The sequence below is a fragment of the Canis lupus genome, chromosome X (assembly GCF_011100685.1).
Source record: "Canis lupus familiaris isolate Mischka breed German Shepherd chromosome X, alternate assembly UU_Cfam_GSD_1.0, whole genome shotgun sequence".
Lineage (NCBI taxonomy): Eukaryota > Metazoa > Chordata > Mammalia > Carnivora > Canidae > Canis > Canis lupus.
The window spans coordinates 102,193,764-102,220,908 of record NC_049260.1 but is presented as its reverse complement, the minus strand read 5'-3'; the positions used below and the strand labels follow the sequence as shown (position 1 = coordinate 102,220,908).

At 43.5% G+C, this 27,145-nt stretch overlaps 2 protein-coding genes across 4 annotated transcripts in view; one reads left to right on the top strand and one right to left on the bottom strand.

Annotated features, from left to right (window-relative positions):
- Positions 1 to 63: 63 nt before the first annotated feature.
- RAB33A (RAB33A, member RAS oncogene family) lies at positions 64 to 11,101 on the bottom strand. 2 transcript variants are annotated; one of them, XM_038588289.1, is made up of 3 exons: positions 10,897 to 11,101; positions 9,974 to 10,271; positions 64 to 660 (listed from the first exon to the last, which is right to left on the bottom strand). In XM_038588289.1, exons 2-3 carry the CDS (start codon positions 10,229 to 10,231, stop codon positions 205 to 207), a joined length of 714 nt encoding a protein of 237 aa, XP_038444217.1. In that variant the 5' UTR covers positions 10,232 to 10,271; positions 10,897 to 11,101; the 3' UTR covers positions 64 to 204. The 2 variants fall into 2 exon arrangements, with proteins under 2 accessions (XP_038444217.1, XP_038444216.1); XM_038588288.1 differs by lacking the exon at positions 10,897 to 11,101 and having other exon boundaries at positions 9,974 to 10,273.
- Positions 11,102 to 15,325: 4,224 nt separating this feature from the next.
- Positions 15,326 to 27,145, top strand: part of AIFM1 (apoptosis inducing factor mitochondria associated 1) — a 32,522-nt gene continuing 20,702 nt past the window's right edge. Inside the window, exons 1-2 of one of the 2 annotated variants that reach the window (XM_038588287.1) lie at positions 15,326 to 15,611; positions 23,936 to 24,066. In XM_038588287.1, the coding sequence (XP_038444215.1) occupies positions 15,506 to 15,611; positions 23,936 to 24,066 (237 nt within the window). In that variant the 5' untranslated portion in view covers positions 15,326 to 15,505. Of the gene's footprint in view, positions 15,612 to 22,595; positions 22,739 to 23,935; positions 24,067 to 27,145 lie in introns of both variants that reach the window. The other variant, XM_038588286.1, reaches the window with a different exon arrangement.

Below are 27,145 nucleotides of genomic sequence, written 5' to 3'. Positions count from 1 at the left end.
GCTGGCTGCTCTTCTACTCAGCACAATCAGAAATGTCTTCTTGGAGGAAAGCAAGACATAAAGGCATGTTATAATCTATACAAATTTTATTTTGATATCAATTTGTATGGAAACAAGCAGGTGTCAGCGTTATGCAGGCACGGAAAAAAAAGGGAAAGAAAAAAACTCCAGTAATAATGGATCTTGTATTTACACCATTTGGTTTCAACAGGGACAGGAAGTTTTACTGTTAGCTTCCTGTGGGAACTCCAGTTTTTGCACCTTCCCCTGCTGCCTCTCAGCATCACGATAGAGCAGGGATTTCTGAGCCTTTAATCGGCAAGCCAGGCACATGAAAATCGACTCCACGTTCTGGCTCTCTTTGGGGTCCTTGGCCGAAGTCTCAAACAAGAGCATATTGTGGGCATCAGCAAATTTCAGGGCTAAGTTGGAGGGCACCTGGATCTGTTCCCTCAAGTCACACTTGTTGCCCACAAGCACTTTGGGGACTAGTGGGGGCACGGCATGCCCATTGCATTCTTGAATCCACATTTTGAGGTTGGTGAAGGATGTCATCTTGGTGACGTCATAGACGAAGACCACTGCATGCACATTGCGGTAGTAATGCTCAACCATGCTTTTGCGGAAGCGTTCCTGACCTGCTGTGTCCCACACCTGAACCTGAAAGATACAAAACCAGTATCTGGAGTCAGAAAAGGAAACATGAATGTGTCGAAGAAAACGTGGTTCTGTGATCTTATAAAAATGTGAGAAGCCCTGACACAGACTGGCAGAGTGGACTTACCAAAGTATAGACAGAAATTTCTCTCAGGGTTTGTAAAATTTTTCCTATAATTTTTATTTTTTTCTTAAAATTTTTAGTTGAAAATCTTGAGTCAAAAAAAATCTTAAGGCCAAAAAAAAAATCTTAAGGCTTTTAGTTGAAAAAGTGGGATGGAAATTGGTCAACTTTTCTGGAGAGCAATTGGGCAGTATTATAAAGAACTTTGAAAGCGTTCATAACTCTTCAAGCCGATAATCTCACTTCCAAAAATCTATACAAAATAGCAGAGGTGTGGTCGAAATTCTGTACAAAGGTCTTAATTTCATTGTTATTTATACTTAAAAAAAAAACAGGAAACAACCTAAAAGCTCAGTAAGAGAAGAAGAGCTAAAGTGTATGTACATATCTATATAATGGACTATTATGCAGACACTAAAAATAAAATTTGGGGGCACCTGGGTAGCTCAGTTGGCTAAGCATCTGCCTTCAGGTCAGGTCATGATCTCAGAGTTCTCCCTCTCCCTCTGCCCCTCCTCCTGTTTGTGCACTCTCTCTCTGTGTCAGATAAAATCTTTAAAAAAATAATGTTTTCAAAGAATAAATGGTGGAGGAAATTCTCGTAAAATATCAGAAAGTGAAAAAAGCAGGATACCACATTTTTCATATGCGATGGTCCCAATTTTTAAGAAAAATATTAAACAGACTTATGCCTAGGAAAGACAGGAAGTGTTCATACCAGGACATTAATGGTTATTTATGGGCCGCAGGACTATAGGTGGTATTTATTTTCTTCTTTTTTTTATATATTCTTCAAAGTTTCTACTATACTTTGTCTTAAGTTTTTTGCATGATGTTTTAAAGAAAAAGTGTTAAAATCTCCCCTTTTAGCTTAATTTATTTTAAGTTCACTTCTTTGGTATGTAAAAGGGATTTAGCTCGCTGGATTTTCCTTCTGCATCTCAGCTTTTGGGATAAAGGCCAAATTATGAAGGAAAAATGCTGATATCAGTAACATATACAAAGACACAACTCCCAAGGGATACCGTGGAGTTCGCACACATTCATCCCCATCTGTTTCCCTTTACACTTCCAAAGTCTTGGACAAGAGAAATTCATACTCAAAAGATGGTCCCAAGGCCCTATAAAATTCTCAGTTATCAAAGAAAATCGGATTATGGTCACTAATTGACTACTACGGCTCTTAAAACCAAGTATAGCCTTTATTTGGAGTTAGCAGTCAGTATCTGGTAAGTATAATTAAATCTGTTTACTGAGTGAAGATTTTACAGGGCTCCAGAGTCATCATCACTCTGAACATCAATTTTCATTGTCCAGGCTCTCCTCATCTCCTCTATTGACATAACTGCCACATGCCATTGGCACAATTGTCAGAATCACCCCATCTTCTATTTTGATTTCCATGTCCCTAGGCCAGACCCTCCTCTCCTCACTCCAGGGCTACAGCAGAGTCTTTTGGATTCTAGATGTCTCCACTCCAGTGCTTCCTGCATACTTCTTTCAAACTAGAATTCCTAAATCTCTGCTTAGATCAGCGTGGCATCCTCCTCTTCGGAAAACCATGACCAACCTCTTCTGCATGTGGCACCAAAGGGAAAAATTTCTGTCATAATTTGACCCCACCCAGCCTGGTTTGGGGCTGCTTGGCTACACCGATTCATTCCTCTGCTAGTCCCTCCTTCCCCTGAAGAATTCAATAGCGGCCCCCTTGTTACCCTATCCGCATCTCACCCATCCTTCACAGCTCAGCTCATGTCCGCCTTCTTCCCAAAATTCCATTTTTTCTCCAATTTCTCTTAAATTCTCTTTTCTTAAAACTTTCTAGTGCACTTTGAGTCCGTACCACACCATTTGTTTTTTTTAAGATTTTATTTATTTATTTGAGAGAACGAGCTGAGGTGGAGGGATGGGGCAGAGGGAGAGGGAGAAGCCGACTTCTTGCTGAGCACAGAGCCTGAGGCGGGGCTCTAACCCAGGACCCTGAGATCGACCTGAGCCAAAGGCAGACGCTTAACCAACCGAGCTACCCAAGTGCTCCAGACCACACCACCATTTAGAATATATTATTTGTTCTCTAGTTGTTTCATCACTGCTCTTGGCATTTCTCCAGCCAAACTTGCAAACAGTTTTTGTTCTGCATCAGATCACTTGTCACCATGGTTGCCATCATCATCATCAAAAAGCAGTATTGCCCTGAGCCACCAGAACTACAAGCAGTCTGGCATCCTACATTTCTGCCAAGGCGATTTCAGAGAAAACATTTTACTTTGGTAACACAGAAAAATATAAGTCCTTGAATACTGATTTGCTTCAGAAAGCAGAAACATAAAATATTTCATCCACCTCTCCAGTGCTCTAAGCAGGAAGAAAGGGAGATCAGGCCAGGAAAGGAATGGAGGTCAGTGGGAAGAGAGCGGTTATAGCACAAGAATATCATTACCACCTGGTTTCTAATCCCCACCCCCACTCTCCAGTAGTCCTAACTCCTGCCTCTGAGTAAGGCTGAATCCCTACCAGTCCTCAGGCATGTGGCAGATGCTTTAACACCATGAGCTCAGAACTCTAAAAATACCTGTCACTAGCAGGAACACGGGTGGGATGTGTGAGATGTTTGGGGCTGAGTAGGTTGGCTGTTTGGCTTTTCTTTGGCTTCGGAATTGTATACACCATCCAAACTGCCAGAGCTGAGGGGAAGACCCTTACTGCCGTAGACCTCCTTTGCCTTCCCAATGCCATGGGGAACCCTGAAGCTTTTGTTTGGAGGCTCAGAACTTTTTTTAAAAAATATTTATTTATTCATGAGAGACAGAGAGAGAGAGGTAGAGACACAGGCAGAGGGAGAAGCAGGCTCCCCACAAGGAGCCCAATGTGGGACTCAATCTCAGGACCCCGGGATCACACCCTGAGCCGAAGGCAGACGTTCATCTGTTCACCCAGGCATCCTTGGAGGCTCAGAACTTAAACTGTAGCACTGCTCCCATTCAAGCTCCTTGCAAACCCCGCCCTAAAGTTCTTTGCACCCCTGTCTGTGGCAAGCAGTGAGCCAGGAATGTGGGCTGCTCACAGCAGAAAATCAGAATAGATGGCACAGCCTCAGTGTCATCACAAAGGGAGAGTGCAGCAGTTGGTTCACTGCACATAAATGACCTCATTTTCTGTTTGGGGGTTTGGTGTCCTTGTTCTTAGCATCCTCACAAACCCCTGATCCCTGCCAGCCAGTGAAAGCATCTCCTTCTGCTTTCCAGCTGGTACTCCTCTCATCTGTTCTTCCTTTCCTGTGGGAACTGCATCCACACAGTAGCACGGAGTACCAACCTCCCCTTAGCCACATACATGCTCCCCAGATCCTCTTTTCTCTGCAAGGACTAGTGGGGGCGTAGTGGAGTCAGGCCAATTAGGGTACAAACCTCAGCACAATCCTGTGCTCCTCGTCAGGTGTCCATAGGCTAGTTACTCTATCTTCAGTGTCCTCCCCTGGAGACGGAGGGTAACCTCAGCAGTCTCATGGGGATGCTGGAAGGGTTAGTGTTGCTTAGAAGTACATGACATAGTGCCTAATGCGAACTCTCCCTCCCTGGCCAGAAATCACCAAGTCTGGCCTGACAACTAATTGAGCAGTGCTGCAGACAATGCAGCAAGCGGCAGCCTTGGAATTGAGACCCCGGTTCCAGCTCCTCTATTTGGTAGTGGGAGTAAATGATTAGGCAAATTGAATAACACACGGGAAAGAGTTGTTGCAAAATAGAAGTGTTCTGCAAGTGCTAGTTGTTGGCCATTGTTTCAGAAGGCCCATCGGCCATCCTGGTAGCCTGGTCCTTGGAGCCACTGGTTCTCCTCCTGGAAAGCACAGAGAGTTTGCCTTCTTGGTGACGGGCTCAAGCCAAGGCAAAGGCAGTTACTGGGGAGGGGGGAGGAGAGAGTAATGCCAGCAACATGCCACAGGTGTTGGGGGGCAGGCCCAAAGTGACAGAGGTGTTGGAGAAGGGTCGAGGGGCACAGCGTGGGGAGCTACCAAAGATAAATCTAGTCTTTTAAACCATTTTCCTGGGGCTACCACTGCCTGAGAAAGTTTCAGCAAGTGCCCCATCCCTTCACGTACTCTAAGCTGACATGGGTATTTCTTTTCCCTGTGGAACATATCTGGCATCTTTCTAGAGATGAGGCATGAATGTCCTTTTGTTGGAGGCTGGTGGGGGAGGGCAGAAGTGGAAAAAGGGAGACAAATACATCTGTAACCTTTGGAGGATGCCCAAGTGGATGATGGGAAAAGCCTAAAACAAATCTTTTCTCTGGGGATTCCTGGGTGGCGCAGTGGTTTGGCGCCTGCCTTTGGCCCAGGGCGCGATCCTGGACACCCAGGATCGAATCCCACGTCGGGCTCCCGGTGCATGGAGCCTGCTTCTCCCTCTGCCTGTGTCTCTGCCTCTCTCTCTCTCTCTCTCTCTCTGTGTTACTATCATAAATAAATAAAGAAAAAATATTTTAAAAAATCTTTTCTCAACTATCCAGACAGTCCCATCTGCATCTAAGATAACACACACATTCACACACAAGACTGGCACAGAGAATGGCAAAGGAAGACAGAGACTAGGAGAAATTCACACGCAGAGATAGAGGCAACAAGGCAGACAGAGACATACACTGATAGATAATTAGCCATTAAGTGAACTGGCAGAGGATGGAAGTTCAGAAGCCCTAAGGAAGACATGATGTCATCGTGACTGCAGGCAGCTTCTGAGGGAACGCTTAGCTCAGCCTCTGTCCATGCAGTCATGTAACACGGCAAGGTGTTGGTCCAAGTCATCAGCAGAGGAAGAGAGTCCTGGGGGATACCTGCCCACGGCCATCGCTGACCTGGTTCCGGGGGGCTGGGGCAGAGGGGGTGCCCAGCTGTGGGGGAAAGCAAACTAGACTGGAGCAGGGGTACTTCCATGAGCATTTACCAAGAATGGCTCACAAATTAGTTCTGAGCCTCCCCTCTGTGACCTCCCCCGTCCCACTCCCCACACACTCCTGTCTGGCATTTTCCAGTGCTTTTAGACTGAGGCAAGCTCAAGATGATTTAGCTAAATCTGTAGGAGATGGACACATCATGTCATTAAAAGAAGCTCCAAACTTCCTTTGGGGTCGGGGAATGCCTCTGCACTTCCTAGGCTGATGTCAGGAAGAGCTGTGATCTTTCCTAGACAATGTCCCTCCACACCCCTGTCACAGGTAACTGCATGGTTGGACACACCATGAGACTAGCCCAAATTGCTAGGGAGGAGCACCGGCCAGGGAATGGGGAGACCTGAGTGGTAGGCCTGTCCCCCTATGTGATCTTGGGCAAGTCACTTTCCCTTGGCTTCGTATCTGTTAAACGAGGAACCTTGGACTAGAGATTTTTCAAGGTCTCTTCCATCTCTGAACATTCTCTGGTTCTCATATCCACAGGGAGATAGTAAAGTAAAACCCAGGCACTCAGCTCAGTGTCTGGGGTGCAGTTGGAGGAGAGACATCTTTTTTAAAAAAGATTTTATTTATTTATCCATGAGAGACAGAGAGAGAGGCAGAGACACAGTCAGAGGGAGAAGCAGGCTTCCCGTGGGGAGCGTGACGTGAGACCTGATCCCTGGACTGTGGAACCAGGCCCCAGGCTGAAGGCAGGCGCTAAACCACTGAGCCACCCGGGCGGCCAGAAGGAGAGACATCTTGAAGGCTCTTGAGTTTCAGGGCTATGACCCTGGGCTCCTGGCCTAGAAGAGCCCACAATGCTCACTGCCTGGCCTGCCACCACCCACTGAGCACACTGCCCAGGGCCAGAAATTACCCCCCAGAGCAGAACAGCAGTAAAGAGCATGGGCTCTGAATGCATGTGGAAATCCCAACCCTGTCCTAGGGAAGGCAGGTTACTGAGAGAAGTGCGTGGGCTCATGTGTCAAAGACTGGAGCTCAGATCTGGGCGCTTTTGGGCAAGTTATTTAATCTAAGTTTGATCTCCTTATCTATGAAATAGGAGTGATAATAATAGGCCAATTTGCTTAGGGCAAATTAGATGTGAAGATCAAATTAGATGGTGCAAGCAAAGCCCCTAGCCCGGCTCTTGGTTTAGTTAAGAAATAGCAATTTCTTTAGTTAAGAAATATTATTATTATTATTATTACTATTATTACTACTACTATTATTATTATTGCCTACTCATTGAAAGCTTTTCTGGACATTCGTGTCAACCAGGAAACACTGGATTATAAATGTTGTGATCGGGATGGGGTGGGGATACATGGATTGGATACCCCAAATGGGGCTTTGAAACCCTAGAGATGGCCCTGGTAATTAAGACAGTGGCCCCCAATTGGCTAACTCTGTCAGCGCCCTGCAGGATTTGATGTCCCTGCTACCCTGGAAATGGGGAGGCAGCCCAGGAGAGGCCACACCCTACTCTTGTGCCAAGAAAAGAGCTTGCAGAGACCTCTCCACCATTCTCCTTTGAGGGCTGGCACTTGCAGCCTGACAGCCTTATGGCTGGCTGTGGTCTAGGTCTACTTCAGCCTGTCACACTGGACTTCTCTCCCTCCCCCGAAGGGAGAAGCCTTTGGCAGTCATCTCCTAACACAGATTTGGCATTTGTTCCCTGAAAAACTCCAAGCCAGCCAGAGTGTGGGGCACAATCTCCTCCTATCTAGATCATGTGCTAGCTGCCATGCTCTGCCATCTTCCCACAGACATGCTGCTCTTGCCTGCTTCCTTTGGTCCTGAAGCTGCAGCAGATTTACAGGAGGCAGGGTCACTATCTCCTGGCTCTGACACCCCACCCTGAGCTCCCTCAGAATCTGCACTCAGAGGGCTCCTCCATGAGCAGAGTCACAAGGCTTTGCCCTCTCAAAAATATCATCTTCCCAAAAAAGCCTGTATTAAGCACTTATCGGCACATGGTGTTATGCTGAGCTGTTTCTGGTGAGTCACACTGTCACAGGCTCTGCCCTCTGGGAAAAAGTCTGGAATCTTTGGCAAGGACTGTAAAATCCAGTTTAGCTAAATACTGGGGTGTTGGAAAGGAAGGAGTCTTTCCAAAATTTCCCCAAGGCCATTGGGCAGTGGCCCACTTCCACTTGTTTTCCCTCCCACTTCCCACTTTCTGACTCCCTCCTCTCCTCTCTTCCCATCCTCTCTCCTCCCTCCTCCCCAAAACTCCCAAACACTTCTTTTATTCCTCCATATGAACTTCAGACAGGCTTATTCTCCCTTTTTTCAATCCAGAGAACTCTTTGGCTCAATGTGCAAGCAATAGCATTAAATTTTAAGATCTTTGAGGGTTCAAGAGAACACCCATAAGTATGTTTCCACTTTGGATTTTAAAAAGACATGTTTTAGAAATTCCAGAACCTTACAACCTATGGTAAAGAAGTTAGACACACCAGAGAAAGTCCAAACCAAGTAAACCTCAACATGATAGCCCTAGGAAAGGATAGATATGGATAGCTACTTTGACTTTAAAAAGGAAATACAGCAATTCCCCCTCAAAATGCAAGGGATTAAAAGGTCACTATTTTAAAAAGGTGCCCTATCTTACTGATGCTGGGGCTCAATTGTTCTCCAGAGCTCTCCCTTACCAGTACTGAGCTGCCCATCTTCCTGACATCCAGTGCCTCTGCCCAGTCTCTGAGGCCATTTTAAAATACATCCATTTAAGAAATAATGATAAAATAAAAACACAGTCATTTTAATAATCAAGGACTCCAGACTTGTGCACGGTTTAGAGTGCTTCATCATTCTCCCTACTACTACTCAGCCCTTCTCTCCACATCACTCAGAAGAGGGGCCTTAGGATCATTTGGGCTCTTTGACCAGCGGGAGGGAGGGTGACCTTCACCCAATAGGGTCACACCATAGCTTCAAGAGAAGACCAGCTGTGGGCCTGGTGGAGTTGGTCTTTAATGTTCAGTGCCTTTTGAGGTGCCTTCCTGCCCATCATCCTGCCCCCCTCTGCTCCCCTGACACATGAAGCCGCCCTTGCCATGTCCTCCTTCTGCACATAGGAATATTTCTGCACAATGAACTATTTCTGCCCTGTCGAGTTTCTGCCTTTTCTGAATCAAAATGAACATAAATGGTCAGACAAGAATATCGTACTTTGCCTATTTGATAAATAAACTAATGAAGGGGGGAGGAGCAAGACACTTTCCCTTGGCCTTCAGATAAGTTGCTCTGCATTTTTACAAAGACCTGCTGAAGACAATACCAACAGAATGAGCAATGAAGCAGTTCATTCATTAGGTATCCCAGAAAAAAGAAGATAGCGTTGGAAAGAGACTGCTCCAAAAGAACAAGTTTGTTATGAAGGACTGGCGGGTGACCCTGTCTCAATTGCTTTAAAAGGGCTCATGGCTTTGTGCCAGAACCACCCCACTTCACCCCTATTCCACCTCAGCCCTAATCTTAACCATAGGCTGTCATTTTTTTAAATATTTATTTATTTATTTATTTATTTATTTATTTGATAGACATATATAGAGAGACGCAGGAGGAGGGAGAAGCAGGCTGCACGCCAGGAGCCCAACGTGGGACTCGATCCTGGGACTCCAGGATCGGGCCCTGGGCCAAAGGCAGGTGCTAAACCTGCTGAGCTACCCAGGGATCCCCGGTAGGCTGTCATTTTAAAATAAAGTGGTTTTCATTCACTGTGAATTTCCACACACACACACACACACACACACACACACAGCTAATGCCTCAGGGCTAAGCCAAAGTGGGTTTTTGCAGCCCATTCACACCCAAGAGGTAAAAGAGACTCCAGGATGTGTAAAGTGCTTTGGGATCTATCCCACACACCAGGACCAAGAGATGCCTCATGCCTCCCTCTGCCCTCTGCCCACAGGTGCCACTGCTCCTGGCTCAGGGTCAAGGATGGGATCAGACAGGCTTTCCCTGTGGCAGATGTCAGGTAGGGGCAAAGGGCAGGAGTGTATCCACTCTCGCCAGCCCTAAAAAACAAAACAGAACAGAACCCCCCAAAAAACAACAAAACAAAACCCGGCGAGGTGGAAACCAGGCCACTGAGAAAGGTGAAAGGGAGGGAATGAGGAGGTGCTGAGGGTCTTGGGCTCTGTGAGCGGCGACAGGGCCACGCGCTGGAGGTTTAAACCAGGAGAGCAATGCCTCTGGCGAAGCCCCCTCCCAGACCCCTCCCTTCCCGGACCTGACCATCTGGATCACCTTGATCTTCTCGCCCTCGATTTCCACGGTCTTCTCCCTGAAGTCCACGCCAATGGTGGCCTCTGTCTTGTCCGGGAAGGTACCCCCGCAGAAGCGAAAGGTCAGGCAGGTCTTGCCCACGTTGGAATCCCCAATCACGATGATTTTGAAGATGCGAATCTGCACGTACTGGTCCAGCGACGAGTCGAGCTCCAGGGACGCCAGGCCCGCGGCTGAGGCGGGCTGCAGGCTCCCATGGCCCAGGATGGGCTGCGCCATCTCCCCCGGACCGGACCCGGGCCCCAACCCCCCTCGAGGGCTCCACACGGCCACGTTAGTGCGCTCGAGGCGAGCGAGCTTTGTGCGTGTGTGTGTGCGTGTCTGTGAGTGTATGTCCGCGCGTGTGTGCGTGCGCCCGCAACGTGTGCGCGCGCGCGTGAAGGGGGTGCCTCTCACCCCAGGCCCCCCTCCCTCGCCAGCGCACCCTCCTTACAGCTCCCAGGCACCAACACAAAAGCCAGGAAGCCGGGGAGAGAGGAGGGGAATGAGCCGGCCGCGAGCCTTCCCCTTCTGCCTGTGCCCTCGGACGGGACGCTCGGGCAGGCGCTCCTATGGCGCTCCCCGAGAGGCCGCCGCCGCCGCCGCCGCCGCGCCTCCACCTAGACCCTCCCCTGCCTGGACCCCAGGGACACACCGGAGGGAGGAAGCCGAAGGAGGGAAAGGAGGGGGTGAGAGCGGCACACGCCGCGAGGGAAAGGTCTTCCTTTCTCCTTGTCCCCATTTATTTTATAGGTTGCGGGCTCCCCGCCCCCACGTTCTCGGAGCGCACGGGGCCATTGGGCTGGGAGCACAGCTGGAGAGGACAAAGAGAGCTGCACCCTAAAGCATCTCTGGAGCACTTCGGGCCCGGAGCTACACTACTTGGGGGGGAGGGGCAGAGATACCTCTTTCACCTCCCGCGTCTCCTCGGCCCCTTCCCAGGCCTTGGGATAAAGAGATACTGTCTTATTGAGTAAGCAGGTGCACTCGCGCGCCCCAAGTAGCCGGGGGGGGGGGGCGCTGCCAAGACGTGCCGTGGGCTGTGGGGGCCCGCGCAGCTGACACGAAGGAGCCAGGGGCACGGGTTGTGCGTGTGTAGGGGGAGTTACTGTCTCTGTCACCGACTGCCAGATGTAGGGGGGCGCGTGCCAGGCGCCAACCTCCCCTTATCACACCACGAGCACCCATCCTCTGAATGTTCAGGAGAGCGGTTTCCATTGGCTGTCGCGGTCGGTTGTGTCTGGCTGGCCAATGGGGAAGGCCCGCCGCCGGAGAGGGCCATACAGGGGGTAGGAGAAGGGGGGAAGCTAGTGGTAGCAGCTCCAGCAAAAGGGAACCTTGTTTCCAAGGCTAACCATTACAGACCCAGGTGGAGGGATCTCAGGAACTGGCATAAACCTCACAGTGTCTCCCATATGATATAACGTCCGGATAAGAAGTCCTTCCAGAATGGTGGAGTTTCAAAAGGAATTGGAACACACACACACACACACACACACACACACACACACACACGGGAGGGTTCAACCCTCTGCAACTGAATGTAGAACAAAGTGGTTGGGTCTAATTTGCCAGAAGCCTGGATTATGCTTGGAAGATGATAAATGAACAGAACTTTCTTACGGTATTAAGGGGCAGCTTCCCAAAGCTTACTAAGCATCATACATCTTGGTGGAGACCTGCATTCCTTCTCCTGAGGGTGATTTGCAGGTTCATAATTGGCTTGTTTGAAATCAACTTTACTGAGGTACATTTTACATACAATAAAGTGCACCCATTTTGTTTGCTTTTACGACTTTATCCCTCCTCTAACGCATTTCATAGGCTAAGGCAAGGCAATATTGACATATGTCAGTAGCACGGACATACGAGTTATTTGCTAATGCCATCAAAGTCAGGTTTCCAGCAGTGCACATGCACTGCCATCTTACTTGTGTGTGAAGCTGAGTGGCAGAAGAGACAAACCTGGCAGTCCATTCCCCCTATGAGAAAAACAATTTAGTGCATCGGTGATAGATCTGTAAGCAAATTGGAACGTGATTCCTCAGCCAAGTCCAAGTTACTCAAAATGGCTGGGAAAACTTGGGGTCTTCTAGTTAATAAGCTTTTTAGCTGAGTTAGCAGATATATTTATAGCTAACTCTTTTCCAATACACGTGAGTCACCCATTTGTAAAACCCTAGACTATACTATTCAGTATTAAAACCATCTCGAGAACAGAATTAACTCGAGAAGGATTTAATCTTAGGTGGCTAATCCAAGGTCATCATGATGAATACCAGCTACTGTTGTACAGTATGAATAGCAATCTTCACTGTACAGTATTTTGGTTTTTTGATTGGCTGATGTCTAAATATAGTTTGCTGCATCATTCTCCTCTGTATTTACAATGCTCCTGGTGATCATTATCTACAGAAGAGTAGTTATAAAAGGGGAGGGGTAACTATTAATTAGGCATATCCAGTAGGTACAGTGGAAAGAAGCTCTGCCAACTCATAGCCAGAATCAATGCTTTCTGAGTGATATAAAAGAAGTTACATCTGCATAAGACTATTTAGAGAAGTACATTTATTTATACACTTCCAGCAAAAACTTGTCACTGAGTCCAAGAGTTTATAGTCGTAAGGTAGAAACATTGATTGCTGGAAATATGGTATCTCAAAATGGGCACCATGCCCTAATAAAAAGTGCTCGTTACCTGTGTGGGGTGAGGTTTTGGGGAAATTCCACTTATACTTTTGGAGTTAATTTGTTGTGTGTATATTGCTTTTGCAAAAAAAAAATGATGAAATACAATTTTTAATTAAAGAGATTTTTTTCAGGTACGCCTGAGTGGCTCAGCAGTCAAGCGTCAGCCTTTGGCTCAGGGCATGATCCCAGGGTTCCGGGATCAAGTCCCACATCGGGCTCCTGCATGGAGCCTGCTTCTCCCTCTGCCTATGTCTCTGCTTCTCTGTCTGTGTGTCTCTCGTGAATAAAGAAATAAAATCTTTTAAAAAATAAAGAGATTTTTTTCAAATATTTTATATATTTGAGAGAGAGAGGAAGAGAGAGAAAGAGATCATAGAGGGATAGTGAGAGGAAGAATCAAACTCCCAGCTGAGCAGAGAGACCCATGCAGGGCTCGATGCCAGGACCATGAGATCATGGCCTGAGCCAAAGGCAGACGCTTAAATGACTGAGCCACCCAGGTCCCACTAAATATGTTTTTTTTAACTACTTCATTGCACCTATTGCAAAAATAAATGTGCTATACAGCACCTTTTCTTTGTGTTAATTGTGCATCGCTAAATGCCTTTCAAATATACCCAGCCATTTTCTCTCTTTTTTAAAGATTTTATTTATTTATTCGTGAAAGACACAGAGAGGCAGAGACATAGGCAGAGAGAGAAGCAGGCTCTCTGCAAAGAGCCTGATGCAGGACTCAATCCCAGGACCCCTGGATCACGACCTGAACCAAAGGTAGACACTCAACCACTGAGCCACCCAGGTGTCCCTACCCAGCTGTTTTCATAGGCACCTGATCATGATTGTGACAGTGTGTTCCAAAGTCTCTTTCACCAACAGATATGATTGTGTATTCCATGATTATTATTGTTATTAGCTTCTAGAAATGGCAATAAATATCAACGTCTATAAGGCCTTTTAATATATTAAACAAATATAATTTTACCTTATTGAAGAAATGATATTTTCAATATTTATGCCCCTAAACAGCCCTAAAAAGTCACCCATTATTTGTACTTCTGAATATTATTTGTAATGAGTAAGAGAACCCTAGATCATTTTCACCCAATTAAAACTGCTTCCTGAGTTAAACTTCCTAAAACAAGGACTTTGTGATTTCATTCTCTATCCCTATTCCACAAAAACAAATAATAATAACTTCATCACCTACATGATTAGGGCCAAACTCTTTTGCGGGGTCAGATCTGGCCCCACCAGATTAGCCTGCCCTTATCTATTTACTAGTATGTATTCTTTGCCATTGTCCCAAAAAACATGCTGGGGTTGGTTTACTTGTTTTATACCTCTAATCCTTTTAAACAGTATGGTGCTTCCTTTAAGATACTTGACAACTATGAGCTCATTTAATCTTCATAACAACAACCCTAGGAGATTGGTAGATGAGGAAAGTGAGGCAGAGAGTTAAGCAATTTGTCCAAGTGGTAGAACCAGGATTCAATTGGGCAAGACTGGATCTAAAGTCAAGGGGTGCCTAACCACTAAAAATATTACCTTTGGTCCCAGTGTATTCACCATCTGAAATGTCATTCCTCCGCCTCTACTGTCTATTTGAATTTTACTATTCATCCCTCCAGACACCACAGCTCAAGTAATAGTTTTATGAAGTCCTTCCTCAGCTACTCCATCCTATACACTTTTCTCTTGCTCTGGCACTGAGTAAGACATTCTGTATTATTTAAATGATAGTATATGTCATCTCCCCAACTAGTGACTACTTCCTATACTTTCCACATGCCCCAGAACCCCTCTCATAGTATAGTTCAAGTGGCAAGTGCTCAGTAAATACGTGTTAAATACCCCAAACTTCGAAAAAGGGATATGATTATGTTTTGCAAGAGTCAAAAATTTATTTCCAATTTAGCTTACAGTTGGGAGAATCAAAACACCTATTTACACTCAGCCCCTCACTCTACTCCTCCCACAACTAGAAGGTCCTGCTTAGGGTTTCTCTGCAAAGCAAAAAAACTTTTTGCCATCATCCTTGCTTTCAAGCACAGAAGCCTTAATAGTAGGAGACTATCCGCAGCACCTGGTACAGCATCTAGGAATAGAATTGCACAATATAAAAACGATATGGGGAAAGAACGGAATGATTACTTCTCCTAGAAAAAGGGGCTGGGTGGGAAAGTGCCAGCAATTTGTAAAAGGCAGAAGAAGTCCACTCCGAATCTGGAAGCCAGGTACTCTGGCTCGGACCCATGGAAAGACTGGAAGTGGACTACAGCGGGAGAATCCGGAAGGCTTAGTGTACCTAATAGTTCGTAGCCTAAAATAGAAGAACAAAATGCGGTGCTACGGCCAAGCTTTGTGAGGTGCTGTTATCAGTTCCCGCCATCGACACCGGGGCCGCACTGGCCACAACCGCCAAGCAAGGCGGCCCCACGGCTCTCTCCTCGGACAGCTTTCCAAACTTGCTCAGCGGAAAACGTTACCACCAAGCCGTAGAAACTTGCAAACACCTCCCGCCGGGCTCTTTGCAACAGGGCGGGCAGCTAGGCGCGTGCGCAAACCTCTCGCCGTGCGAGCCAATCTCAATGCGCGCTGAGTATGACGCCTGCGCAGTAGGGCTCCAGTCGCTCTTCCTTTCCCCTGCTCTAGCAGGCCGGCTTAACTGTCCAATGCCCTCCCGGGGCTGGGAGGAGGAGTCTGCGTAGAGTGCGTGTGAAGGGAGCTGAGAGGGGAACTGGCCGGGCCCACGGTGTTTGACCCATCAGTCGGTCCGTGAGAAGAAAGGAAAGGAGAAGGTACAGAGTAGCGGTTGCAGAAATGTTCCGGTGTGGAAGTCTGGCAGCAGGTGCTTTCAAGCAGAAGCTGGCGCCCTTGGTGCGGACAGTGTGCGTCCGAGGCCCGAGGCAGCGGAACCGGCTCCCAGGTGACTGACCCATCCCAGGCAATCCCGACCTCGCAGACCAAGGGCCTGGGTTCCATAGGCTCCCTGTGCCTCGCAGTCCTCCCCCTGCCTCCTCCCCGGGCAAAACTTAACCCACTCACAGCCGCGTGAATTCTGAATTGGCGGGATCCAAACCATGAGTTTCGCGAGCCGTGCCGACCTGACCTTCAAGGGATTTGAACCCAGTAGTCCGCTTGGGGCCTTTTCCTGGGAGGGTTTGCTGTTCAGAGATAACAGAAGAGCTGGCTGTCTCGTATTGTCCAATACCACCTCCCGGCCACCCCCAGTCTGCCTTTTTAGAGCAATGAGGTCAAGCAGACTTTGTCATTTGCCGATTGTGAGACTTGAAACAAGGCATTTAAGCCCAATGCCTTAATTCTTTCTGTAAATGAGGATATTACCTGTTCTACTTTCCAAACCCCAGATGAGATCCATAGATTTGAGTGCCCTGTGAAAGAGAAACAGTGCAGTTCAAGTAAGGAGCCAGTCGGTTGTGCGCCAGACACCAGGAGAGTCGACCCAGAATTAATTTGAAATGTCTGGTCCGTGTTATTCTTGATAGTCTTTATGGCTTCAAAGAAACAGTTTGCAGAGTGCATTGTATTTGCCCTCCGTGAAGTTGTTTCACCAGATTTTAAAGCTGGAAGAGATTTTGTGGTAAAGTTCAACCCACTCACTTTATAGATAATAAACAGAGACACAGATAGGTGAAATTATTTGCCCAAGGTCACATACCTAACTAATAGGTGGGGCAAAGGATAGTTTCCAGTCTTTATGCCCCTAATCCACTTGCCACAACTCCATGTGCTTCCTATATTTTGACCTCAAAAAGTTAAGAATACACCAATACACCCAATTCCCCTTTAGCACACTGTGCATGAGATTTCCATGAATTTATCTGAGCATGTCTTGAGCTTGCTCATTTTCAGCCTGCACAACTTAATGGGGATAATGAATTATCCACCTGTAGGAAATGCTGGATTTTTAAAGATCTGTTTTTGAATGACCACCTAGGACACTCACATTTGCTACATCAGAAGTTGTCCTTGGAGGCCTTTCCAATGTGGAACCACCTTCTGGATGCTTTAAAAATAAAATGTGGAAACTATTTCCCTTAGAATGTTAGAGTATTTGCAAATGTGCTTTTTTTTTTCAGTTGCTATGCCTCATGAAAGCATTTCCTAATTTGTCTTCCTGAAGACATACACTGAAACAAATTGCTTTTGGAACTTAAAAAACCTCTGCCTTAGCTTGTAAACTAACACCCTGCCTATGTATAATCTGTATGGGTTTTATGCATTGAAATGATAGTGCTCCATGTAAGTTGTATAGAAATTTACACAGAAACTTTGGTAAGCTGAAGATTATCATCCATACTAGCCTTTCAAACTTTGTGTACTTATTTTGCTTACAGTTCACAACTTTTACCAGCACTCTGAAGTCTAACCAAAAGTTCTTATTTAAATAATATGGATCCGCAAAGCTAAACTGATTTATTGGATATTTGAAGGTGGTTGGTGATATTAGAACTCCTGAAAAATACAGACTCAAAATGGTTTCTTCCATTGCGTTATTTTGTTTAAAGGCAGTCTGTAGAATATATTCTGACTTCTTGACATACCTATCCATCTCTTTGTATACACTTACTGTCCTTTGGCCAAGCTCCACAGTACAACATCATATGCCTTTAAAAATGGGCGGGGTGGGGTTACAATTTAAAAAAGAAATGATTCTGTTATTGTAGGAATTAGCCCTGTTTTGTAGCTTGATTACTAATTGTTTATAATCTGATTTCTTTTTCACATCATAGCATCTCCCGTATGTTTTTGCATAGGTAGAGGAGAGGCCCTCTTTTTTTATATGCCATTTCTCCTCAGTTTTCTCCTTTCTCCTCCTATCCCCAATTCTTTGTCAGGATGTTAGCAAACTTGACACCCATCTTTTTTTTTTAAAGATTTTATTTTTTTATTCATGAGACAGAGAGATTGAGAGAGGCAGAGACACAGGCAGAGGGAGAAGCAGGCTCCATGCAGGGAGCCCGAAGTGGGATCCAATCCCAGGTCTCCAGGATCAGGCCCTGGGCTGAAGGCGGCGCTAAACCGCTGAGCCACTGGGCGGCCCACTTGACACCCATCTTAAAGTGACCTCATCCATATCTGTCACCATTGTCAGGTTCATTTTCATTATATGCTGCCTTTTGCCTTAAAACCATGATTGTTATTATTTATTTATTTTATTTGGATGCTCTAGCTCTTTCCAGAACCGATTGAAGGCAATTAATTGTGACTATTTTATGCCTGCATTTGGCACTGAGGAGCCGATAGGTTAGGTAATAGATATCTTCTGTTCTGTAGTATCTTATTTGGTTACCAAACATTGTGCTGCCCATGTGATCAAAGTGATCACCGACCCCTGACCTGAGGGTCAAATGTTTGAACATTTTTCTCTATTCGGAATCCTTCTCACCTCCTTAAAAAGGAAGCTGGACTCCTTGTGGGCAAGGATCCAGACTTTCTGAGAACTGGCAAATGATACTTTTTTTCCCCCAAAGCCTAGAAGCCTAGAAGTTGAGCCTTTCCCCACTTTTTCTGCTGAGGCAAAGCTTTCCAGGAGAAAAATCTGTGGAAAGTCAGCCTTTTCTGCATCCAGTTAATAAGTTATATTTTCTAACATTTTAAGGGAGTTGCTGCATAGTGTAACTTTTTTTCTAGATCATGTTTCCAAAAGCTGTCTGATCTTGTGAAACAAGTGGAGGGCTGGCCCCAAACCTACTGAATGGGAATGACCTAGAGACAGCCCTGGGAATTTATATTTTAACAGGTCCTTGATGTAATTCTTATGATCAGGCAATTTGGGAAATACTGTTTTAAGGCTTAAACAAACTGAGCAACCTTGAGTCTCATGGTTTGTATTAAGTCCATTTTCTGATACTCAGAATAGTGACAGCCATTGTCCCATCCTATACCACGCGCTACCTGAGGCCAGAGATTATGTCCCATTTATTTTTGTGTCCTCAGCGCTTTGGATAGTCTCTAGCATGTAATAGATTCTCAGTGGCCGAACCCTAGTAATGTGAAGGAATTTGCAGAACAGAGTGAGATTTCTTTTTTGTCATCTAAATCATTTTTCCTCTGGTGCCTTTCTTCAGTGTGGTTCACACTACTGTCTAGTTATTACTACTATGATTCATCTAAAATAACAGCAGGGGGATCCCTGGGTGGCGCAGTGGTTTGGCGCCTGCCTTTGGCCCAGGGCGCGATCCCGGAGACCCGGGATCAAGTCCCACATCGGGCTCCCAGTGCATGGAGCCTGCTTCTCCCTCTGCCTGTGTCTCTGCCTCTCTCTCTCTCTCTCTGTGTGTGTGTGACTATCATAAATAAATAAAAATTAAAAAATAAAAAATAAATAAAATAAAATAACAGCAGGGGTTGATGCTAAAGAAAAATGAGGGAGCTGATGAAGGGAAATAGTTGTTACATTCTTTATAAAGAGGTACCTAGTTACAGTGGACAGATCGTGTAGGCTTGTCCTGTCTTGTGTTTTATCCATGTAAGAAAAATCAGTTTGACATTCAGAAAACAAGACTTAAGAGCATGTGGACCTCTTAACAATTTGAGAACCCTAGGAGCTTCAGTTTTGTGGATGTGTTTCTGGAAAAGGCTTTCTGGGAGTATGGAAAAACAAGAGATTATGAAATCTACAGAAATGAACTTGCTGATTTAGGTACTATTCTAATGCTAGTCTATAGTATTTGAGGTTACTAATTTATTATTAAGCAACCTGAAATATATGAGATCTGGCTAAACTTCTTTGCAAAGAATTCATCAATTGTTCAGTACTTATTGTAGAATTGGAAAGAGTTTCTTTCCTTCCTGCATTAATTGGTTCAACAAATATTTATTGAGCAAACACCTACTGTGTGTTAGGCACTAAATACAATTGTAACAACAATTCAAGAATCAAATCCTTGAACAATATAGTGAATATAGACAATATTGTATTCTAATCAGACTTGCTAAGATTCTAGACCTTAATTATTCCAGCCACTAAAAAGAAATAATTATATGATAGAGGTGCTGATTATTGCTACAATGGCAATCATAATATAAATGAATCAAATTAAAAAAATTGAATCCCGAGTGTGAAGAAGAAAGTGTTACTGCTTTGTGTGGTCTGATTGCAGAAAATCTCAAGGAAAATCTAAAACACACTGGTTCCATAAGTCAAGGAGTAAGTTGGCTTCCTTTCCACCTTAGCAAGACAAGTGAAAAGACATGTTTGGCCACGATGTAAAGTTTCCTAAAATTTTGAAGATATGAGGGAAAGGTGTGGGAGTAATTTTATGGGTAAAAGGAAACTAGGGGCGGTGGGGGAGGGAGGGAAAGGGAAATATAAACATCCATACAATACTTACCACACTCTTGCAAAATTAAAGTCATTTGGGAGGTATGTAAAAATTTGGTTTGTTAATAATAATAGTATATTACATTTCTTTTCAGGAAGTAGTTTAAATGTTATCCAATTTACTTTTTAAAAATTAATTTACTTTTAAGTGTCTTTTTTGACAAATTAAGGCAAAAACTGCTGAACTTTCCCAAATCTACATTGTTTTATCGGTTTGTGAAAAGCCAGCAAAAACAGAGTGAACACATTAGTATCACATTAAAACAACGTTGTTACATCTGGATGTGGGATCTTCTAGAGGGATAATAAATGGAAATTGTTTTAAACAACTTATTTTCAGTAAATAAACTTGGGGTGGAGGTGGGGGACACAACTAGATTTGTTTAACTAAACCACGTGGAATTTTTTTCTACCCAGTTTCATTTACTAAGCTCTGGGAGTTGTCAGTTTCTACTTCTGGTGCTTAATCATTTTATGGGTTTCTGAAAATCAAAAGCTTGCCCATATGAGATACGCTTCTCTACCCTTGCACATTTTTATTTTCATGATTTGTTATTTCCAAATATAAACCATTTTTTTCATATGATGAAGGATTCTAAAGCAGGTAAGAAATAAAAACGGTAAAGAAAAATGCATTTCCACTTCTAAGGGTGTAGGTTTATAGTCTCTTATGTATAATTCAGGAATCAATAAGACTAAAAATCAGGTTTTTATGACTCATTTGCCAGTGAAACCTGACCCAAACTGGAGTGAAAGGCTGCTTATAATCTTCTGTTCATCCCACTTTGAAATTTTTCATGGAACATTAATGTGTGTGACTGTGAGTTGCTGCCCCTTTCTGTGCTGGGCGTTATTTACTGTATGATATATATGCTGTATACTTAAACAGTTCTGAGTTCTGGAATACATATGTTCCTAAGGATTTCAGGTAAGAGACTGCAGACCTGATTTGGACCTTTTTTTACTCTTCCGTGCCCTGAAATTGTAGAAGCAAGGAGGGAAGCTCCATATTTCTTCTATGAGATGCTACAACCAGTGCCCATTCTGTTGTCTTTAAAAGCCTGGTCAGACCAGGAATCTGCCTCTAGACCGCTGGTTCTAGAAGTGCAGACCAGCAGCATAAGCATCACCTGGGAGCCTATTAAAATGCAAATTCTTGAGCCCCATTCTAGATCTCCTGACTCAGAAACTCTGGGAGTGAGTCTGGCCATCTGTGTTTTAACAAACCTTGCAGAGGATTCTGATGCATGCTCAAGGTTTAGAACCACTGCTCTGGATCCACATTGGCAATTTGCAGCCCATAGGCCCAACCCACATGCTTTTGTATGCATGCACCTTGAACTAAGATTGGTTTTTACATTTTCTTAAATGGCTGAAAAAAACTAAAAATAACTGTTTTGTGACACATGAAAATTATTTAAAATTCACACTTTAGTGCTCATAAAGTTTTATTAGAAAATGGTCGAGCCCATTCATACGTGCCCACATATACATTGTCTGTGGCTGCTTTTGTGCAACAGCAGCAGAGACGGTATGGCCTGCAAAGCTGAAAATCTTTACTGTCTGGTCCTTTACAGAAAAAAATTGCAACCCCCTGCTCAAGGTCAGTAGTCAACATGAGGACTATCATAAGCAGAGAAGGTACTGAGACCTTCCTTTTTTTCCATGTATGAGAGTTGTTATAATTATCAGATAATTACATGGATGTACAGAGTTTTACATCAACATAATTTTTGCATTATTTTGGAGGACTAAGAGCCAAGTAGTTGATATTTTAAATTTCATCATTCTAAAAAATATTTTAAAAATATTTTATAACCTGAAGTTCTTTAGTTCTTTGGAAAAGATATACCCACTTAAAAAATACTTTTATTTCTTATTTTGTGCTTTAACATTTCTGCCTTCCAGAACACGTCACCTTTCACAAAAAACTGAACCGTGTCCTGGTTAGGTTGTGTTGCAGGGCTTTATTATTTTGTGCAAGGTTTGAGCCAGCCATTTAAATTACTCCTTAAGTGGTAGTTATAATGCCCTAGGCAGCCTACAGTTAACTTTTTGTACATATTCAGTCATCTCTCTGTGTTTACTTCATTTATAGTGAGAATGTGAAGAGACAAGGGTTTTTGATGAACTGCCCATTTGTTTTTCTTTCTTTTTTTATATAAATTTATTTTTTATTGGTGTTCAATTTGCCAACATATAGAATAACACCCAGTGCTCATCCCATCAAGTGCCCCCTCAGTGCCAAGTGAAATAAGTCAATCAGAGAAGGTCCCATTTGTTTTTAATTATCTTTTCTGGAAGCTATAAATTTCTTCCCTGGCAGCATTAAATTATACTCTTATTTAAAAACTCCAACAATTTAAGTGTGTAGATTATAATACCTGTAGTATTTGTACAGTTTTGATTATTTTTTTCTTGGTCATTGAACAGTGAGCATCATGCAGCCCATTGGGCAGTTAAGCCTTTACTTGTACAATGCACTGACCTCTCGTCATAAACATGTATTAACTATTTTATTTTTGTATGTGTGTGTGTGTCTTAATAAATTGTGTTCCTTAGGCAACTTGTTCCAGCGATGGCATGTTCCTCTAGAACTCCAGATGGCAAGACAAATGGCTAGCTCTGGTGCATCAGGGGGCAAAATCGATAATTCTGTGTTAGTCCTTATTGTGGGCTTATCAACAATAGGAGCTGGTGCATATGTAAGTAGAAAAGCAGCTTGTGTGAAGAAGCTGCCAAACAGCTCCCATTAGTAGACTCAGTACTACTCTGCTTTAACACTTTTGCAACTAATTCCCCTTTCTCCTTTTGGAAAAATTTCCAAAGAGCCTTCTTTAAAGTGCCTACTGTCTAATAATCCTGGGAGAGCCAATTTGGGAATGACGGAACTTTAATCTCGTGTTGATTAGCTTTGCTCTTTTCACTTGTCTTTTTACTCATTACTTGAAAGCTACTGTGTTCTCTTAGATTGGACTAATACACAATATTGTACCCATTTTCTTGGATATGACACACTAACCTGTGAATAGGTCAGAATGCATTGCAGCTCCTTAGCACAATATTTGATTTTGACCCATTTGTCAAATACTTCTTCCTCAGCTTGGGATAGACATTAAAAAACAACAACAGCTTTCAATCCAAAATATTAAATGTTCCTAAAAGGAGAACTATCCCTGAATCTCACCCAAAGAATCTCACCCAAAGACTAAATTATGGAAGTTAGTTGGCCTAAGATCTACAATTTTAGAATGGAATTTGTGTGAGGTGAGAAATACAGTTTTAAATGCTATATAATATTAACACAGTTATATCTCCTTAAATGAACTCTGATTGGCTTAGTTGGCCACAGAGGAATTATTCTGTGGGTGTTTTTTTTTAACTTGGCAGAGTTTACTGTGACTAAGCAGATCATCTAAAATTGGATCACGTAAGGTTGAGTGAACCAACTTAGATAACACCTAGTAATACCCTTGATTGAAGGAAGCTGTTTGTTTCACTCCCCAAGAGTGAATGGTTGGATGCCATTACAATGTTTTTTCCACATTGGTAAGATGGTGAAATTATCTTTGTTCCTTGGTCACTAGATTATAAAAACAGGGAGATGAAAATTACTTAAAGTTACCTAGATTGTCATTCCCTGACCTGACTCCCAAATGCACAAAGAGACAGTTTTTGCCACTTGTGAATCAACCCAGAGTCAGAAGTAGGGGAGCTCTGGCCGATAACAGACTCTGAGGAAGTACACATCCTCTTCCAGTCCTGGAGCAGCACATTTTTCTTTTTTAAGCACAGGGTAACCAAAAATGCTTCCCTGCCTTTGTGTGGAATGTTTCTTCATTAATGCTTAGTGCTTTTTCTATTTCCTTTTGTTTCTTTCTTGGCCTTATCTTTACCTACAGTCGTGCAGTGTGATCATCTAGGATCCCCTTCTAGATCACTAGCGTCTACAGGTGCTTCTGTGAAAGATGGCAGCAGCCTAGTATACTTCTTAATTGTAGGAGCAACAGTCACTGGGGCAGGAGTTTATTATGTAAGATGCTTACACTAAAATATATTTTGGGGTGGGGGGGTGAGACCATGGCACTAATGAAAACTTGATCCATTAGAATATAATGAAATATCACAGCATGTGCTTTCTAGGTATTTATTAAAGGGACATTGTCAGTCACTAGGGAGCCCTCAGACCTCATCTTTCAAACTGTTGAAGTCCTACCAGATATATCTAAAGCCATACATTTAATGATTATTTTAAAACCTCATCATTAACCCTTCCTTTGAAACTTTTACCAAGTTCATAAACCTTTTTTAAGATGCTAAATTATATTGTGCTTTAGTGCTGCATACCTAACAAGATAGTCTCAAAGAGTAAATATTGAATAAGCAAGTAAAAGTAGCTTGAATGCCATCCATTTTGGATCATTCTAGGTAAAACTTAATTTTTGTGTTTTGTCAGAAATAACCCCACTTTTATTGTGAAAAGGCATTTTATTGAATGCTTCTGAGGAGGTCCAAAAAGCCACAGAATTACAGTACTCTCCCCATCCACCCCCAGCCTCTATTTCAAAGTAAATTCATTTGGCAGTGTCCCTTTTGTAATCTCTAATTTGGTCAAACTAGTGGCTGAAGTGGTATAAGCTAACACGTTCATGTTGACTGCTTTTGTAAATGCCTCTCATTCACAATTTAGATACTACCCTCTGATTCTTTACCTTTCCATTTCCTAGCTCTTGACTTTTGCCATCAGTTCCACCCCATTCATTCAAAAATAGGTGTAAAGTGTTTGCATCTGATATGTTTGTAACAGCTGAAACCTATTAAACCTCTGGTTTATGTTGCTGTACCAGAGTTGGATGGCCTTCACAGAGCTGGCCAGGCAAATTTCTTGATGCCAGGCCACAAGTCAGAGCCACAAGTCACTGTTGCTTTCTTCCGCCTTGGAAATACCTCCACAGCACAAGTTCCTCTCAAGCCATTCACTTAAATGCCTCATTGCCCTCTGTGTTTATCCAACACTGGTAATAGTAAAGCTGCTAGATTATAGTGGTTTCAGGTTAAATGATAAGCTTTTGTCTACCTACCACTGTTATTGAACCATTCTGTAAAGTTTTATATTAGGTTTTACATCATTTAAAATGTGATCTGAGGTCACTTAGGTTTTTATCCTCCAAAATTGCTCTTAGTCTCACAAGAACTGGTAACTTAAAAATCGGAGTTCAGATTTGATGAGATGTAGCCATAAGTTATTTATTGTTTGTCAGTCTGCCCTGACTGCCATAACAAAAGAACACAGAATGGGTGGCTTAGACAAGAGATATTTATTTTCTTGTGGTCTTGATGCCAGAAGTCCAAGATCAGGGTGTCAGCATGCTCAGGTTCTGGTAAGAGCTCTGTTCCTGGCTTGACCACCTTCTTCTGTGTCCTCACATAGGGGAGGGAGGAAGGGAGAGGGAGAATGAAATAGCTCTGGAGTCTCTTCTTCTTCTTATAAGAGCACCAGCCCTATTGGATCAAGGCCCCACCCCGATTTAACCTTTATCACCTCCCATATATCTCATCTCCAAATACCACCACATTGAGAGGGCTTCGAACACACGAATTGGAGGAAGACACAGACATTCAATACACAGTGCTATTCCTTCATAACTTCTCTCTCACATGAGGAAGTGTTCCTAATTTGAGTACAAACACTACTTTAGGGACTCCTGACTTGGGATCTCTTTATCACCCACTCTACCCTCCAAAACCAAGGGAGTGGAACTTAGAACAAGGGACATTTTTCTGAAATGTTTGTTTGAGGTCTGTACTTTAAACCAGTTATTTTTTTACATTTATTTGCCACAGTTCACAGAAAATTACATTTTATCTGGCAACCCATTATCTAACTACAAATACATTAAACCAAACAAAATTCAAAATAATACTTAGTAGGTGTGATATATGATATACTCTGATAGTTTTATTCTCTTCTGTTTGTTTTTTAATGCTGATTATAACCTTACTAAATTGATTTTATAGCCCACCAATGGGTTGCAACCTCAGTTTGAAAAGCACTGATCTGAATAGCACTTCTTTGGCTTAGTTCGCAAATAGGAACTCCTGATTGGCATGGATGTGGGCATTCCTCCTCCTCTTTCTAGTGACTTTCTCTAGGACCGAAGGCAGATCTTCTGACCTCAGTCCTGTTATTTGTCAGTGAGCAGACCTATGTGGCCTTTAAACTTTTTAATGAGATTTAGAGTTGGGGCCCTTTGTCCAACTTGTTGTCCAACTGCCTCACAAAATGACCTTTTTCCTTTCAAATTTCTTCATGGCAGATAAACACCACCATATAAATCTGTTTAGAAAAGTTGTGTCCAGTGATATTTTTCACAGATTTGTAGTTTTTCTTAATCTGACATGTATTCATGTCACCAACTGGAAATCTGTGCAAATTGGGGGGAAAAGTAAGTTTTTATTTAGTATGTCTATAAACAGTTTCATATCAGAATATTTACTTAAAAGCTAGATACATAAATATATATGTATAGAAATATACGACAAACCTCATTTTTGTCCTTTCTCCACTAAACCTCAAGGTATTTCTTGGTCTGCTTTACCCTTCACGTGTGAAGGCATTAGGAGGTGTAAGAGAGCCTAGGCTATTTTTGGATATCTCTGTCTGAACATGACCCCAGTTTATTTCTCTGTTCACTCATGTTGACCAGCTTAAGCCATCTGTTTAGGTCAAATTTCCTTTCTTAAAAGAAAATTTTTTAGGTATGGATAAATACTGGGTTCGTGTGTAGTATCTGATGGCAAGGTAAAAGCTTTCTTCCTGAAATAGATATCAGTTGAATACAGTTTATTAATTTTATGAATTTAGTGGTGAATTCAAGGAATAGCCATTCACTTTTAATGTACAGTACTTAATTTTCTTTTTTTAAGATTTTATTTATTTATTTGACAGAGAGAGCATAAGCAAGGGGAGCAGCAGAGGAAGAGGGAGAAGCAGGCTCTCCGCTGAGCAGGGAGCTGACATGGGGCTCGATCCCAGGACCCCGGGATCATGACCTGAGCTGAAGGCAGACACTTAACTGACTGAGCCACCCAAGCACCTCAGTGCTTAATTT